The sequence below is a fragment of the Leptidea sinapis genome, chromosome 1 (genome assembly GCF_905404315.1).
Source record: "Leptidea sinapis chromosome 1, ilLepSina1.1, whole genome shotgun sequence".
Classification (NCBI taxonomy): domain Eukaryota; kingdom Metazoa; phylum Arthropoda; class Insecta; order Lepidoptera; family Pieridae; genus Leptidea; species Leptidea sinapis.
The window spans coordinates 3626730-3644380 of record NC_066265.1 but is presented as its reverse complement, the minus strand read 5'-3'; the positions used below and the strand labels follow the sequence as shown (position 1 = coordinate 3644380).

The 17651-nt window shown below is 35.9% G+C and overlaps 1 protein-coding gene across 3 annotated transcripts in view; it reads left to right on the top strand.

The window, feature by feature from the left end:
• LOC126968698 (mannosyl-oligosaccharide alpha-1,2-mannosidase IA-like) overlaps positions 1–17375 on the top strand; it is a 139551-nt gene extending 122176 nt beyond the window's left edge. For 2 of the 3 annotated variants that reach the window (XM_050813770.1, XM_050813790.1), the window contains exons 4-11: positions 4800–4902; positions 5513–5620; positions 6531–6758; positions 7481–7619; positions 8700–8844; positions 9782–9898; positions 10357–10491; positions 11159–17375. In XM_050813770.1, the coding sequence (XP_050669727.1) occupies positions 4800–4902; positions 5513–5620; positions 6531–6758; positions 7481–7619; positions 8700–8844; positions 9782–9898; positions 10357–10491; positions 11159–11167 (984 nt within the window). In that variant the 3' untranslated portion in view covers positions 11168–17375. Of the gene's footprint in view, positions 1–4799; positions 4903–5512; positions 5621–6530; positions 6759–7480; positions 7620–8699; positions 8845–9781; positions 9899–10356; positions 10547–11158 lie in introns of all 3 variants that reach the window. The other variant, XM_050813780.1, reaches the window with a different exon arrangement.
• The last annotated feature ends 276 nt before the right edge of the window (positions 17376–17651 follow it).

Genomic DNA, 17651 nt, shown 5'->3' with positions numbered 1-17651 from the left:
TTTAATGGAGGTATGTATGTTCTGGCGCCAAAAGGTAACGTACACTATAAAAATTGCCTTGTTTGAACGTCACTGGAAATTCCTTTCAAAAACACTTAAATATCCCTCCTATGTAAAATAGGCTCACACAGTGGGAGGCTCCTTTGCATAGGATGCCGGCTAGATTATGGGTACCACAACGGCGCCTATGTCTGCCGTGAAACAGTAATATGTAAGCACTAGCTTACCCGGCAAACGTTGTTTTGCCATATAAAGTATAATTCACGCGATAGTTTTATAAGTAATAAAATATTGCCTATATTATAGCCTGTACATCATTTTGTTCTATTGTCAATAGTTTTTGCAGCGCACGCAAAAATAGGTTTTCGATTTTACACCTTGTGTTACAAAACAGCAATTTTATTACGGATCCCTAATTTTGAAAAAAAAACCATAGCCTATAGCCTTCCTCGATAAATGGACTACCCAAACTACTGAAAGAATCATTCAAATCGGACCAGTAGTACCAGAGATTAGCGCGTTCAAACAAACAAACAAACACTGCAGCTTTATAATATTAGTATAGTTTATTGTGTTTCGGTCTGAAGGGAGCCGTAGCTAGTGAAATTACTGAGCAATTGAGACTTAACATCTTGTCTCAAGGTGACGAGCGCATTTGTAGTGCCGCTCGGAATATTGGGATTTTTCAAGATTCCTGAGTGGCACTCCATTGTAATGGGAAAGGCTTATCAGTATCATAAAACAATCCTAATAAAAGAATAGCTATTGAATGTCTTTTTAGAAAATGTACGGTCTTAATAATTATACGTCGAAACCCCATCAGTTGTAAATTCAGTACGTAATTATTTAAAGTATTTTTTTGTAAAGTTCATCCAACTTACGCGGCACAAAATCATTGCCCTTAATCTTTGATTTTGAATAATGAACGCAAAGTCCGATAGCCGATATCAGCTCGTTAATGAATCGCCGAGCTTCATATTGATGTAGGGTCCCGAAGGCGGAGTTGCCCAATCCGATGGAGTTATCACATCAAAGGCGGCCGAACACCCCTCGTTATCATTCCGAATACATTTCTAATTAGCTGCCGCCTGCCCGTTCTGACCCTTGCCGAGTTCAGTTATTGCGAAACCATTATGTGCTCGTATTCGAGCGTCTCGATTCATTCCGTAGGAGATATGACGACATGAATCATCTAACCAAATGGAGACGGCACTGAGGCATATTCATTAACGGCCATACCCAATATTCAGTCTATCTCGTTGTCGACTTTTCGTCGACTTTTCTGTCCCAATAAACTTATCGACGGTGACTCTTTTTATCCGTACACGCTGTCTGTCAATGGGACGACGTATAGCTTACCAGGGATAGAAGTATGTATGGAAATTGCAACAGTGAACTGGCGATAATAATGACTTATCGGGTATATTGGGACAGCTTCAGATTATTGGCAGCTAATTACTGACAGTAGAAGGTAGTAATTTATCTCTGTCTGTAGATAGTATATTGGGAACGGCCTTTAATCAATTATAAACATCAAAGACATTTAAAGGGATTAAACTGAAAGTACAAACAATAATATACGTTTTAATGTTTATTTTTTTATTTATTGAAGTAGGCGTTACTTTGCGGAAATCCATGATTATCCAAATGCTTAGAGTTTTCTTTAGTGTTAATTCACTCGACTTAAGTCGAGTCTCATGCCAGAGTTTGGCGAGTCAACATCTCCTGAGAATGCCTCGTGTAGAGGCGAATCACGTGTTTAATTGTTTAAAGACAAATATTGACGGAATTAACACTAAAGAAGACAATTCAAAACATTTAGATGTTTATTATTTATTAAGTTAAACCTAGGATGAGATCTATAGAGCGTACTTAGACTTTGCTCAGACTTAACTTACGTAAAACTAAGCTGAGTGTAAGCTTAGCAAGTGTAATTTCAATTTGGTGCTGCAAGACAATATGGGCGGCGGTGTTCACCGGGTGACCCTTACACCCGTTTGGCCTCCTTTTCCATAAAAAAAAAGTTAAAAAGTTTTTATAGTCAAAGGTTTTATTTGCATAGTGGGGTGGGAAGCGATTGGCTTGCTCATTGGTTATGCTCGTGAAGGGAGCATCATTTTGCATACATTATGCGTACGTATTAAATGCTGAAATTGTAAATTTTAATTTAAATGAGTGGCAATTAAGTTTTAACAAAACTTAACTTTTCCGAAGTGGTGGTAAATGGTGTTAAAACACGTATCTTTGAAATGAATTAATGTAATTTTTTGTACTTCTTAGTACTATCGACAAATTGAATCGTGACCCAAATTAATTTCATTTTTCTTGTCATAACAAGTAGGTCCAAATTCGCTTGAACATACATTTCATAAGTAACTGTCATCATTTTATTATAAACTAACAATCCAACAATTGTCATACAAGCTTTTTCGTGCAAATATAAACCTGCTTTTATGATTTGTTAAAAATATCAGCAAAGTGGGTTATGAATCAATTTTGTCGATAGTATTAAGCGAATGAATAACTTTTTCAATAATGACTGATGCCTGTTTTCTTGTCTTTTAGGCAGTGGAATAATTTGAATATCTTTTGATTGTACGATGTGCGACCGATACGAAGATTTTTGAATTGACTCAAAAATTACGAACTGTTTGTATTTGTTTAGCACCAGATTCCAGTTTGTCATTTAATGTTAATTTCAAAGAAAAAAACTGGACTAGTGCGAGTCGGACTCGCCAACCGAAGGGTCCGTATATATAATAAGTACCTACCAACACTTATAAAAACGTTGTATTCATTCTTCGTCATTAATCGAAAACTTATGGTAAAAATAATTGAAAATCTGTTTAGGCTTGTGCCAATGAAGGTTTTTCATTCGATACCCCACATGACACGTTTAACTTAATTCAAAATTTAGACCGCCGTTCCTGGCATTAAGACCCTGTGTTTTATGATTTAATTACAATTAGTGTATAGTTTTTGAAATTTTCCCTATACTTGTGGTATAAGAAAGTATTCATAGTTCTAGATCAACTAAAGATAGCCTATTATTAAGTTTGATTTCCATTACAGTCCGTTATGTTTTCAAAGTGATAACCCTCACTTCTAGTTCTAATACACAAATAAAATTTGAAAACAAAATTTTATGAACGATGCGGGCTTCAAACCCACGAACCCCCTTCGAAGTGAGGGTTATCACTTTAAAAACATTACAAATTGTTTAGATTTACAAGAGCGACATCTAAAGTCAATCTCCTAATATGCAAACATTGGGGTTGAGCAGGTTATCAACTGTTAAGTAGATCCTGTAAATGAAGCCACAACCTGAGAGTTGAACAAAGCATACAAGATTTTATGACGATACTCGAACGGTTAGCTCAGTTGGCGGAGCTCTGGCACGGAACGCCAGAGGTCGTGGGTTCGAGTCCCGCATCGTTCATAAAATTTTGTTTTCAAACTTTATTTGTTCCTGGACAGTGTTGATATATACGCTTTTGCGGCATATGTGGCCGTATGTTTTTTACGTTAACTTAAAATTTGACTTTTTCGCAGCTTCAAGAGACTTGAGTAGACTTGTATCTATATCGTATATATACAATTTTAACTAGATAACTCTAAGTGTTCCTGAGATAAAAATTCTTTACAGACAGACGTACAGACGGACAACAAAGTGATCATATAAGGGCGCCGTTTTTCCTTTTGAGGTACAGAACTGTAACTCGGACGGAAAAGTAACGGTGAAAAATCAAAGTTGTAATAATAACAACAAAAAATATAACAGGATAAAAGTCAAGCCAGGAACACGGACGAGTGACGAATGTCACCTTTCATAACAGTGAGGCACTAAAATAAGCCAGTCAACGTGTAAATACATAGCCCCACGCATACGCTTACACTAATACAAGCCGATCGGCCGCCATTATGAGATTTGCCATCGTCTGTGACAGATCAGTTTGCGTTGCATTAAAATATTTTAAAAATGCCGTCGTGCGTTGTGAAAAACTGTTAAAACAATAATATAAAAGTATTTGTGGATATATGATTATTAAAGGGAGAAAAAATTGTTTAACGCCTCCAACATGCATTGTTATGCAGTTATAGCAGAGAGAACTGGTATACCCCGTAACCGCACACGCACTAGCATAAAGGTGCTTCACTTGCTAATATAACGGTGCGGAGTCCTTCTTTTTTTACTAGTCCGTGGCCAGGAAATTAGTTTTATTGATTTAAGAATGTACCTTGCTGTAGTAATAATATACCACATTAGTCCTCGTCCTAAAATCGTTCTTATTATAATAATATAAATGGTAATGTCAGAACGCGGTTGACACTGTGTATTGTAATATTATGTTACTAAGGTTATAGTATAGCCCCGGCACGGATCTTGAGCGGTTAGCGAAATATATACAGTAGGAGTGTAGCTACGCACTATGTTGTTGCGAAACGAATAATATAATAATATTGATAGATTGTTATTTCGACTCACTTCTGGGATTAAATATACAGATTCAATTTGTACCAAAATATATGATGATGCGGTACTCAAACCCGCGCCTCTCGGGTTCCGTCCGAGCGCTCTTACCAGCTGAGCCAACCGTCCAAGTGACGTGTGGTTCGCAAATCTACAGTATCTACTTTACAGTTGATAACCTGCTCAACCCCAATAATTGCATATTAGGAAATTGACTTGACAGATTGTAGATGTAGCCACAACCCGAGAGTTAAACAAAAACATATCAAGATTTGAAGTTGATAAGAGCTGTGGGACGTAAATAAATGAAATAATTGAAATGTTTCAGGCGAGCCGGCAGTACCACTGGGCCGGCGCAAACAGCATTCTCGCAGAAGTGGGCACCTTACATTTGGAGTTCAACTACCTGAGTGACGTCACGGGGAACGAAGGTGAATATTTACCATCATCAGCCGGTAGACGTCCACTGCGGGACAAAGACCTCCCCCAAAGCTCTCCACGATGATCGATCCTGCGCTGCCCTCATCCAACGTATTCCGGCGATCTTGAACAGATCGTCGGCCTATCTTGTGGGGGATTACCAATTACCAGTGGGAGGCTCCTCTGCACAGGATGCCGGCTAGATTATGGGTACCACAACGGTGTCTATTTCTGCCGTGAAGCAGTAATCTGTAAACATTACTGTGTGTCGGTCTGAAGGGCGCCGTAGCTAGTGAAATTACTGGGCATATGAGCCTTAACATCTTATGTCTCAAGGTGACGAGCGTAATTGTTGTGCCGCACAATTTTTTTAGTTTTTAAAGAATCCTGAGCGGCACTGCATTGTAATGGGCAGGGCGTATCGATTTCCATCAGCTGAACGTCATGCTCGTGTCGTCCCTTTTTTCATTAAAAAAAAAACAAATACCCTTACAAGAACTGGCCAAAATTTGTCCGTTAAACCACAGGGATCCCAGTCAATTTATAAAGTTGTTATCTTTATTCTGTTTATTTTCTATGCGTACTTCTATACATAGTACATAATTGTTTTGAACTATTCAGTTTACAGACAGAAGGCGAATCGTATTCGAGAAGTATTCAACAACATCCAGAAACCGGACGGCCTATATCCGAACTACATCAACCCCAGGACGGGACAATGGGGGCAAAGTTAGTATGTTTTATCTCTTAATATCATTTTTGGCTCAATGCAATACAAGAAATTTATCTATTGTTTAAAATGTATAACAGTATGACATGATGGTGACACACTAACGACACTCCAGGAGGTGATATTTGGCAATCATATAAATAAATAAAAAACCGGACCAGCGCGAGTCGGAGTAGCCCACTGGTGGTTCCGTACATTTTTCTTATGATTTAATTAAAAATGTATAGTTTTCAGACGTTGGTGTATAAAATAAGTAAATAAAATTTTATGAACGATGCGGGGGTCGAACCCACGATTTCTGGCGTTCCGTGCCAGTGCTTTCCCAACTGAGCCTACCAAACTACTCTAACTCGAACAGTTTTGTTTTGAAATTTTATTTGTGTATTAATCCTAGAAGTGAGGTTTATCACTTTAAAAACATAACAAATTGTTTATATAAAATAAGATTGACGACGCGGACCGCTCGGCGCATCTAATTTAACTTAGACAGCGGCGTCCGGCTTGTCACTCAATAATTTTGTCTTCCCAAGATTGCTTAGCGGCCGTGTAAAGGCCGTTCCCAATATTCAGTCTATCTCCGGTTATGGCCTATCTATATATGTGAGATAAAAATCGTAACTATCGTCGACTTTTCTGTCCCAATTAACTTATCGACGGTAACTCACGACGGTCTGTCATTGGGAGGACGTATAGCTTACCAGCGATAGAAGTTTGTATGGAAATTGCAATTCACGCGTCCCAATATGAGGTGATAAGAATGACATATCGGGTATATTGGGACAGCTTCAGATTATTGACAGCTAATTAATAGAAGTTAGTATTTAATCTCTGTCAATAGATAGTATATTGGAAACGGCCGTTAATCGTGTGTGTGTGTGTGTGTATTTATGGCCCCAATCCATGTTACAGGGCACATGTCATTAGGCGCTCTTGGCGACTCCTTCTATGAGTACCTATTGAAAGCGTGGCTGGTCACCAACGGAGAGGACGAGCAAGCGCGGGCCATGTTCGACGAAGCGATGCAGGCAGCGTTGGAGAAGATGCTGCGAGTGTCTCAATCTGGCCTCTCGTACCTGGCGGAGGTCAAGTATGGCAGGATCTTTGAAGAGAAGATGGACCACCTGTCGTGCTTTGCGGGTATGTTTTTTGACATAAACGATGCTGCAGAAATGGCGTGTGTCTATCCCTGGTCTTTTGTACCGATAAAGTTTCCGTTGTAATTTTAATAGTACTGATGTAAGTATATATAGTGGATATAAGTACTGATGTATGATGTTCTAACGATACATATTAAAAGTCAAATATGTTTATGATTGTAGCTTCATAAAACACCCTTCTGATATTTTTTACATTACTTACCACCGATCTGTAATGTAGCTTATGTTGAGGAAGAAGAGGCAAAAACTTACGTATTGCTCTTTTAAAAACTTTTTTAATATTATAATGCAAATATCCAAAATAAATGTCTTTCTGTGGGCATGAAAAGAATAGGTAAGTCCCAGGTCCAAGGGTGTCATAAGAGGCGACTAAGGGTATTTACCAATGGGAGGCTCCTTTGCACAGGATGCCGGCTAAATTATGGGTACCACAACGGCGCTTTTTTGTGCCTTGAAGTGGTAATGTGTAAGCTTTATTGTGTTTCTGTCTGAAGGGCGCTGTAGCTAGTGAAATTACTGGGTAAATGAGACTTAACATCTTAAAATTTTTAGGTTTTTAAGAATCCTGGCACTGCATTGTAATGGGCAGAGCGTAGCAATTACCATTAGCTGAAAGTCCTGCTCGCTTCACCCTTATTGTCATAAAAAAATATCAAGATATAATCTGTGATCATTGTTAATTTTACCTTTTTTGTCTTTCAGGTGGTATGTTTGCACTGGCTTCGACATCGCTAGACAACTCGGTGTCGGAACGATACATGGATGTGGCCCGCAAACTGACCCACACGTGCCATGAGAGCTACGACCGATCAGACACCAAGCTGGGTCCCGAAGCGTTCAGGTGTGTACTCTTATCCCTTGTTCCAATCGACACCAGTTGTAACCGGATCTCGCTGCCTCACTTCTGCCTTTATCTACAGATTACGCGCGAGTTTAATGCAGTGTTCAGGAATGCGATAGTGCTGTGAACATAATCATAAGTCTGTGGATAAATTTAAACAATACTTCAAGTTTAACATTTTACACTAGGTTAAAATGATGAAAATATTATAATTTTTCACCTATCATTTTAACCTAGTGTAAAATAATTAAATCCCAAATTTCTTTTCTGCCTTTCTTGAACACATGTCTGAAACAATCGCCATTTCTCGTATTTGGCGATGAATAAAGAATCCTTTTTTATGTGAACGAAACTGGTGAACGCGGATAAGTCATTATTAAAAAAAAATAACACGGAATCGCAACTTTAATATTAACGCGATTACACGGTAAACGATGACTACTAAGTAACGGTTTCCAGGGAAATATGTCGGAACAATAAATGGATAGGATGGGGGATGGACGGTAATCATCTCACGAACATGCAGAATATTATTCAGCGTTACAACCTTTAGTGTGTTCTGGCATACTCAATGATTATATTACATCCACTGTCTGTGAAAAGCCTTCTCCAAGAATACCACTTCCCGCCTAAGTCTGCGTCACTTTGCGGTATTAAATGGAACTAGTAATTTAGTGTAAGGTTAATTTTAATAAAACACTTTTTAAAGGATTAAAATGCGTGTAATTGTATTTGAGTTTTTCATTACATTTTGCGTAATAGTTATAATTTTTTTATTATTTTAGCTAACACGACGTTTCGTCTTTTTTAGTATGTTTGGTTTTGGGTTTTAATTTAGAGATTATTGGATCTCAGGTGTTAGATTATTTTAGCCCATCTTCTCAATTGAAATCTGGGTGTTATTTTGGGTTATATCAGAAATCTATTCTCTTTTGCCAAACTTCTGGTTCAAGTTTGTGGCACTTTTAATTTTTGCCATTGATACTTAAACTGAATCTCGCAACAGTTTCCTAACGTATGAGTGCATCTAATTAAGAAAGCTAGCTGCGAGAAATTTGTATACAATGAATGTTGTGTCAGGTTCTCGGGCGCAGTGGAAGCTCGCGCCATGAAGAGCAACGAAAAGATGTACCTACTGCGACCAGAGACCTTCGAAAGCTACTTCATCATGTGGCGACTGACCAAGGAGCAGAAGTATCGCGACTGGGCCTGGGAGGCGGTGCAGGTACATTGCATACTCTATTAACTTTGATAACATCAAAACATTTATTCAAATTAAATCTTATTTCGTTTCAGTAATGTTTAAAGTCTTTTGTATGCGCTACTAAGAACCTCATTGATTATTGTGCGAAATATGCGAAAGAAACGACCTCGGCGTTGTATTTTGTTTTATTTTTATCCATGCTTTAAATCCTCTATTAAAGATTCTAAAACAGTTAGCTTATTGCCGACATTACAACACCCAATGTCCTAATAACCATTACATCATCCAAACTAGTGTTGTAATGAAATTCAGTACAATATTACAACACTCGATTGGATGATGTAATGGTTTACTAGGACTGGCTTTTTAAATATTAGCAGTAAGCTAACTGTTTCAGAATCTTTTATAGAGGATTCAAATTTTGGGTGCAGATAAAGTCTTGTATTCAACTGTTGATAATTAGGTATTAAAACACTCATGTGATGCTATTATAAACCCACATTCGTGTTTTAATACCCCTTATTACACAACAGTTGCATAAATAACTATTAGCAATTGAAATGTTATTATTAAGCGTAATGATTTAAAACGTTAAGTTAGATGCATAATTTTGTTTATTTAAAGGGGCACTTACTTGAAATTTGACACTCCATCCTTTTTAAGTTTGGATATTCTGTTGTTTGGACAGTTTTTCACTGAACACTGTCATTGCGTGGCGTTGTATTCAAAGCGCGGTCAAAACACACCAAAACGAAAACTCTGCCTGATAGAAGTGTAGGTCGAGTTTTGCTTGACACAATTGTGAGAGCGAGATTGTGAGTTTTGTTGTTTATTGTACGTCAATGTTCAACAACCAAAATATTATTCATATTGTCTCTACTGTTTTGCCCGCCGTGAAGCTAAATTTTGGTATGGTGTTTCTGTAACAATTTTTTTATAATATTTCATTTATTTCAAGGCCCTCGAGAAGCATTGCCGAGTCGAGGGCGGGTACACGGGGCTCATGAACGTGTACCACAGCAAGCCGCAAGGTGACGACGTGCAGCAGAGCTACTTCCTCGCCGAAACACTCAAGGTTAATACAGTTATAAATAAATAAATAATAAACCTTTATTCATTCCAACCATTTTCAAATACATTAAAAGCTATGTTATTGGAACCCCAATCTGGGTTTAGGCTTCCTCCAGCTTACTCCATATATCCCCCTTCTGTGCCATGTTTATAATAACTAGAGAGGGCCCAGCCCATAGCTCGTTATTCGACTAATACATAAATAATAACATATAAATTTTTATTTTCATTAATAGCATAGAAAAATATCCTCTCTTAATCGTTTAGTACTGAATTTAGTAATCCACCAATTATCAAACATTCTGGCACTTGTTTGACATGGCTAATAAACGTAAACAATTATTGAAATTATTTTGTTTATAAAATTATAATATCGGTTTAGTTTTAAGTTCTTCTCTATCTAAATGTAGTTCAAAGCTTCAAATTCTATATTACTGATTTGATTGTAATGTGTTCTTTCAGTACTTATACCTGATATTCGCGGATGACTCGCTGCTGTCACTGGACGAGTGGGTGTTCAACACAGAAGCCCATCCCTTCCCCATCAAGGACAAGAATCCGCTGTACAGGAAAGCTGACAAGATAGAAGACAACCAGGTTTAAATACATTTTAACGTCACCGATCCGGCTCGAAGGACCATTAATTAATATGGTAAAATGACATATTAGAAATAAATTAAAAACCACTAGCTGGATAAATCTCGTATCATTAAAAATAAAAGCAGACACGTTGTTGCAAATAACTTTGACTTGAGATTATTTTGATTCTCATCTAATTTGCATGTGAACCTTTTAGAATAAAGAATTGTAGAAATCGAAAAACAATGAAACCTAGTGTGTTAGGATTTAAATTGTGGCTTATTTAAGATATTACAATTAAATTCAGTAAATATTTTGCGGTGTTCAATTGTTCAGAGTTCAATGATTTCAAAACTGCAAATTTGGTGCTCTTATGGACAGCATCATTTTCACATACATAAAAGTCTTTTATTTGTATCCATAAAATGTAATAATGTAATGTAAATAATAAAATAAACAGTTTAATTAATTATAATGTTCTCTTCCAGACATACATAGACTGTAATATATCTTTTAAATTATTAAAATAAGCATCATGTTTTATTTTTTTTAGTCCAATTATTTATGAATATAAAGTTTTTAATTCTATAATCACACATGCAGTTGTAAAACTTTAGTCCCGCGCAAAAAGAAATCTAATAACTTTAAAACACAGTTAATGACTAAAACACATTTTGTTTTTCAGAAACCATAAGACTCACGCAAAAAGGCAGTTTTCCTCGTAATATAAATTTGATTATTTGAAAGCTAGAAGATGTTTACAAAATATTTTACAAGTGATGAATGTTGTAAAATATTGCCAAGATAAATAGATGATGGATGTTCAAGATACTGTCTTAGATCGCAATCACCGTAAGAGACATTCTCAAACAATGATTTCGACTTAAGACACTCTTAGAAATTCAAACCTTATATATCTTACGACTTACTTTAAATAGACTTAATATTTTAACGTGAATTATAAAAAATATCTGCCTGTATGTAATGTATTTTTACTAAAATAATTCAAACTTTATTATTTAGAACCTAATAATTGTTTTTGTGGGGTGACCATAGTATTCGAAAAACAAGTTGCCTTACAGAAGTTGGAACTCTGTTACAATACGAGCCATTTTGAATTCAGGCATTATTTAGCCGAATTAATTGTATATATTTATGATAAGAAGAAGATAATTTCATTTTTAAAGCACTCATTGTAAAAGCTAACTGTTAGTTAAACTTGAAATATTGTGGCTTCTATATTATGATGAGTGGTGAAAGATCAAGACGTTCACCTAATGGTTGGTAATACGCCATACCAGCAACATTACAGTGCAGCTATTCAAGTTCTCAGTAAACTCAATATTCTGAGCAACGCTGTGATTGCGTCACCTTAAAACATAGTATGTTAACCTACCCTTAAAAAAATGCCGTTTATTTGTTCTCTATTTCTCATAATGGTCTGCAGATAGGTATGATTATTAAAATAACAGTAACCTCTTTACACTTTTTTTTTATTTAAAAAACAACAACAGCTGGAATAGGATTTAATAGTAATTTTTCCCGATATTTTCCGCAATTCCTACCGCATAACAACTAAAGAATGCAATATTTTAAAATTTTATTTCAAATTGAAAAACTGTTTTATAGCTTATGTTATCACGTGGCGATGCCATGCCCATGTGGGTTTTGAATGTATTAAGGGAATACATTCAAATCAGTCTCAATTTGGGAACTTATTGCCCACTAACGCTTGCTTGCAGCTTAAACAGAGGCCAATTACTGTTCTATATTCATAAACAGCTGATCCATCCATCATGGCACGGCCTTTCAGGTGACTAGGGTTGTCATAGTAATTTGAAAAGTCATGACAAAAAGCTTGACATTTCGATGACAGGCCCGAATTTTTTAGTTTATATCGGTTAAATTTCGGTTCTCGTAGAGATTAAAGAAATATTTGATATGAGTTTGCAGTTTTATTACATATATTCCATATATGTAATTAAAAATTAAATCCGGTTAGTAAAAGTTTGAGAGCTGGATCAAAATCATAAAAACTAAAAAGTCCGGACATATCCGGATTAATCCGGACGTATGGTAACCCTACATGTGACCCATGTTCACATAAGACCACTTGTGTTTCGACACCAAATGATCACTCCACAAAAAGTAATTTTCATGTAAAATAGAAACTTTTGTAAATAGAATTAGATAAAAAACATATGTATATTTATTTTTATGGCGTTTCTCATATTTATTAATGTTTAGTTTAAATGTATTCCGAGATTTAATGATTTTAATTTATTTTAATTTTAAATGTAGATTTTTACGGCCTTACAAATAAACTGGGTATAAAGTTATACCTGAGTATAAACCAAGAATATGCAAAATGTTTACAAATAGACATGTTGCCTATGATTGGTTTATTCGGACGTATTATGTTTCCCGCGTTTATTTGCAAGGCTGCCTGACATTCGGAAAAAGTCAGAATTATCATTGTATTGAAAGTGTTGTCAGAGATATAGTCAACATTTTGCATTTTCATTGTTTATTCTCAGGTATAAATTTATGCCTAGTTTATCTGTATATTAAATTGATGACTTATTTATTTGCTCAAGCTCGATTTTTCACTTCAATGCCATTAAATGAATTTTTTCTATGGACAGGTATATTATTTTTATCATGTAATTATACATATGTCCGTACTATGAAATTTATAATACTTAAATAGGTTTTAATAAGACCTTCATTTAATACCAATGATTTTTTTTTATTTTCTTATTCTTCATTGTCATAGTTTTCATCCGTTATTTTTTTTCACTCTACCAAATATTTACTTCTAAATTTTATAATAATATTATACTCACATAGATGTCTGTAATTCAAACATATCTCAATTACTTAGTATATATTAGGGTTTTAAATATACCAATATCCTGTATTCGTATTTAAATATATATATTAATAGGATGTGGGATACCTTGTGATGTTCAGTGGTATAAATGTATGTTTACACGGAACTAACTTATATGCGAAATAATGTCAATTTATTAGGCTTAGATCATTTATACGTCTAGATAGGCTGCGACAGCTGTGAACAATTCGAAAAAAATAGCGGCGAACTGTTAGACTCTATTTTCAGCAACGCACGCACACTGAAACATAGTGACATACGTATCGCGAGTTTTGATTAGTTGTCGCATGCATGCACATGCACACATGACAACATGTCAGGCTTATTGCTCTAGAGTGCATGACAAGTTTTTTCTACGATATGTCTCACACTTTGTGCTAGTGTTGAAATTGCATTGCTGAAAATTGTGATGGAATGTAAACCTCAATTTATTTCGACGTTTTCACAGCTGCCACAGTCTATCTAGGCGTATAAATGATCTAAGGGTTTAGGTAGAAAATCTCTAGTTTAGTTTTCGAAAGAACCCAGGATTTTTGGTCAGGATACCCCCTAGGTACCGCACAGCCTTTTCTGTCGTCTAGTACCAATGTGAAATATGTGGGCTAACCAGACTTAACATCTCATGTCTTAAAGTGGCATCGGTGTGACAGCGGCTTTATAGTCCGACAACTTTGCACGTTGCCCATCCCCGCAACGACACCCGCTGAAGACATGGCCTAAAGGTCTCGTTACCAGGCCATAAAATCCAAAAAAAAAAAAGCTACCCGCTTATAATCTTAGTACCCCGTCCCCGTCACCGTCTGTCACCCCGTGGGATGGTCGCGCACGCAGTTGTCGGACTATAAAGCTGCTGTCCCACCACGAGCACGCGGCGCATTTTAGCTGCGTGGATTATTTTGTTTGACAACGAAGGTCTACCTATCTGCAGCACATACATACAGGAAAATGAACTCATGACTATGTACAACTATAGCGTAAAGTGGCAATGTGTACCGCATGCACTGCATTATATTGTGTTGAATAGCTCTTATGTAAATAATTTATTGAAGTAGGCGTTAGTTTGCAAAAATCCATAACTATCCAAATGTTTTTGAGTTTGCTTTAGTGTTAATTCCGCCAATATTCGTCTTCAAACAATTCGACACGTGCTTCGCCTCTATACGAGGCATCCTCAGGAGATATTGACTCGCCAAACTCTGGCACGAGACTTTCGGATATATTTAAAATATTTTTTAATGATTATTTCTAGCTGTGCTGTGTATTTATAATTTACTTATTATTTTTTCTATTTTATTATTTCAATCGACGTGATCGCCTTGCCCGAAACGTATGGCAGCATTGTGTGAATTATTAATATGTAAGGACTTGATGACGTTAAAACTTACATACTAATTATCTGAATCCCAATTACCGAGGACAAATGAAACTCTTATATGTTGACACAGTTCGGGATTTACAAACAATTGATAGACCAGAGTTTCTGTTCCGACTTAAATAATATTAATTATGTCATAAAAAAAATCTGTTAACAGTTTTGGTATGACGATACCAGTTCGTTTGTGTGTTTAAAAAAACGACATAATAATGTTTGTTATTTTTATTTGATATCTCTCACTTCTGGGATTAAATATACAAATTCCGTTTGTACCAAACTTCTAGAATAATGCGGGAGTCGAACACGCGCCTCTCGGGTTCCGTCCGTGCGCTCTTTCCAACTGAGCCAACCGTCCGAGTGACACACCAACCGTAAATTGTTCTTAAAGTTGATAACCTGATAACTGGATTTACTTACAGTTGATAAGCTGATAACTATAAGATAGAGCCTGTACATGGAGCCAGAACTTGAAAGTGGAACAAGACATAGCAAGATTTACGATCGATGCGTCACTCGGACGGTTGGCTCAGTTGGCAAGAGCGCTCGGACGGAACCCGAGAGGCGCGGGTTCGAGTCGCGCATCGTTCGCAAATTTTGGTATTAATTAAATTTGGATATAATAATGTGTTTAGAAACAATCTTAGCCAACGAGGATGTGGGGCATATAGACAAATAACTTTAGTGTACAATATGTATATATGTAGCGATAGTGCGGTAGATTAGCGTCCATGTTGAATAGGTTGTCTTAAAATGTGCGAATGTGAGACTGGCTTAACTCTTTTCATTGTGAGAAGCCGACTGTTTTTACTCTAAATAAGTGTAGCTCCAAAAAGAGAAGCAATCCAACTTATTGTATATGAAAGGATGTAATATGAGTGATACATAGTTATAACCCTAACAGACTGTCGAGCGATTTTTAATACAAACAATAATTAATGTCAACAATTTTTGTATAATGCCGGTTTCTTTTTCCATTTGTTTGAAATTTGCTGTTGAAGAAATTGTATTAGATTGACTGTATCGATATTCTTTTGACTAATTTAACCTATTTTTTATTAATTTTAAATACAAACATTGATTATTGATGAATAATATAACTTGTATTATGAATGGATAAATCTGTGTGTATCAAATGTCGAAAACATCGGGTGGCGCTACGATAGCAAGCGGATAAAAAAGCGACCGAATTTAACATCATATATATGATGTCAAATAACAATTTTTGTTTAATAAATTTTTATGTGATCCTATTTGAAAAATGCAATCAGTCACCAAAAATATAACTTTTTCTGTTCAGCGCATTTCACACCGTTATCAACAGCTAGATTGATATCATTTCCTCTTTTCGCTCTAGAGTCTAGATTCTGTAGGTAATTGGAACTTGAATTTACTGCTCGACTAATATTTGTCTTCTTAACAGAACCTCCACAGACAGGGCGTGGAATGTAGAACACGTTGCGATAGTAATTTAACTCAAGGGTTTGACAAAAGCTGTAAAATATTATAATAATATTCATTTTCCGTTCCTAAATTCACTGCGGTAAATTTTGTAGATTATTCTTTTCGTTTTCTCTCATGGGATAGTTCGTCTAGACCAGAGACTCCCAAAGTAGGACTGGAGGGGACTCCCATAGTAGAAGAAGCCCCTGGGATTAACCGGCGGCGGTTTACGTTGGCGGGAAAAAACTTAAGGGTGCTCAAAGTGTAAGTTGGGGTCCAAAAAATTTTTATCGGGTTTTAAAACTAAAGAAAATAAATATTTCAAGAATGTCTGCGACTGTAACTTGTAAAAATTTGCTTAATAGATAAGTTCAATGCGTGTCGCACACAACAAAATGTACTTACTACTTTTTTATTTTTACTAAACGATCAAAATTTCCTTCTTTCAAATGTTATGACGAATTCTGGGAACATGGCAGTAATGTAACAGCAGGCAGTTTACGGAAATCAGTATTATTTTGAAAGTTAGCTGCGAGAAAAAAACTGGTAATCTCTGGTCTAGAAATTGGCAAGTAACATTTGTTGAAATAAAATACAGCAAGCTACTTACTGAAGCGTATTTACTGAACCTTCAATCAATCAATTACTCCTTATATAAATTTATGCATTTGCTTAGACATAACAAAAATATAACTTGAAAAAGACAAAATACAGAATAGATTAATCTTTTTTTTACAAGTAACGTCTTATATGTACAGTTACGAGAATGTATAAACCGAAGGTTTCTAATAGGGTAATAATTTACAGCTAATAATATAAAATGAAACTTAAGTCGTAGTTAATAGGTACGAATATTGAGTTGATACTTAGAATTGTGATTTTTTTTGTCTTAATGATATTAATTACTAAATAAATTGATATTAGCGTAACCAATATTATTAAAATTTACAATTTAATGTTATAATGTATCCGCATTATAAATAATGATAATATTTTAATAAGTAGCAAAAGTCGCTTTCAGTCGCGTACGCTGTGTCAACACGTGGGATAGCATACGCGTGTGAATCGGCCCTTATATATATTTTTCATTGTGTAAATATTGTGTTGTTAATGCTTGTTGCAATGATATAATTTATGTATGAAGTTGCAGTTATTGTAAATTTTTCGTTTATTAATAAAGCGTTTAAAAAACTATGTGTGGGTGTTTTAATTCCATGTAACTTATTAGACTTGAACTTTTCTTGTCATTGGCAATTACATATTCTTTGACGTTAGTAAGGTTCGAACGCTACCCAATTGAGTCACCTTCGTATGCCACAAATTAGGATATCATCTCCACCATCTTGATGTATGGCGTTCCTCCACATTGCGGTTTTTAGGAACTTTCTTCCACGTACAACTAAGCTGTGGAGCTTCCTTGCGCGATGTTTCCAGGGCAATATGACATGGTTACCTTCAAACAAGGCGTGC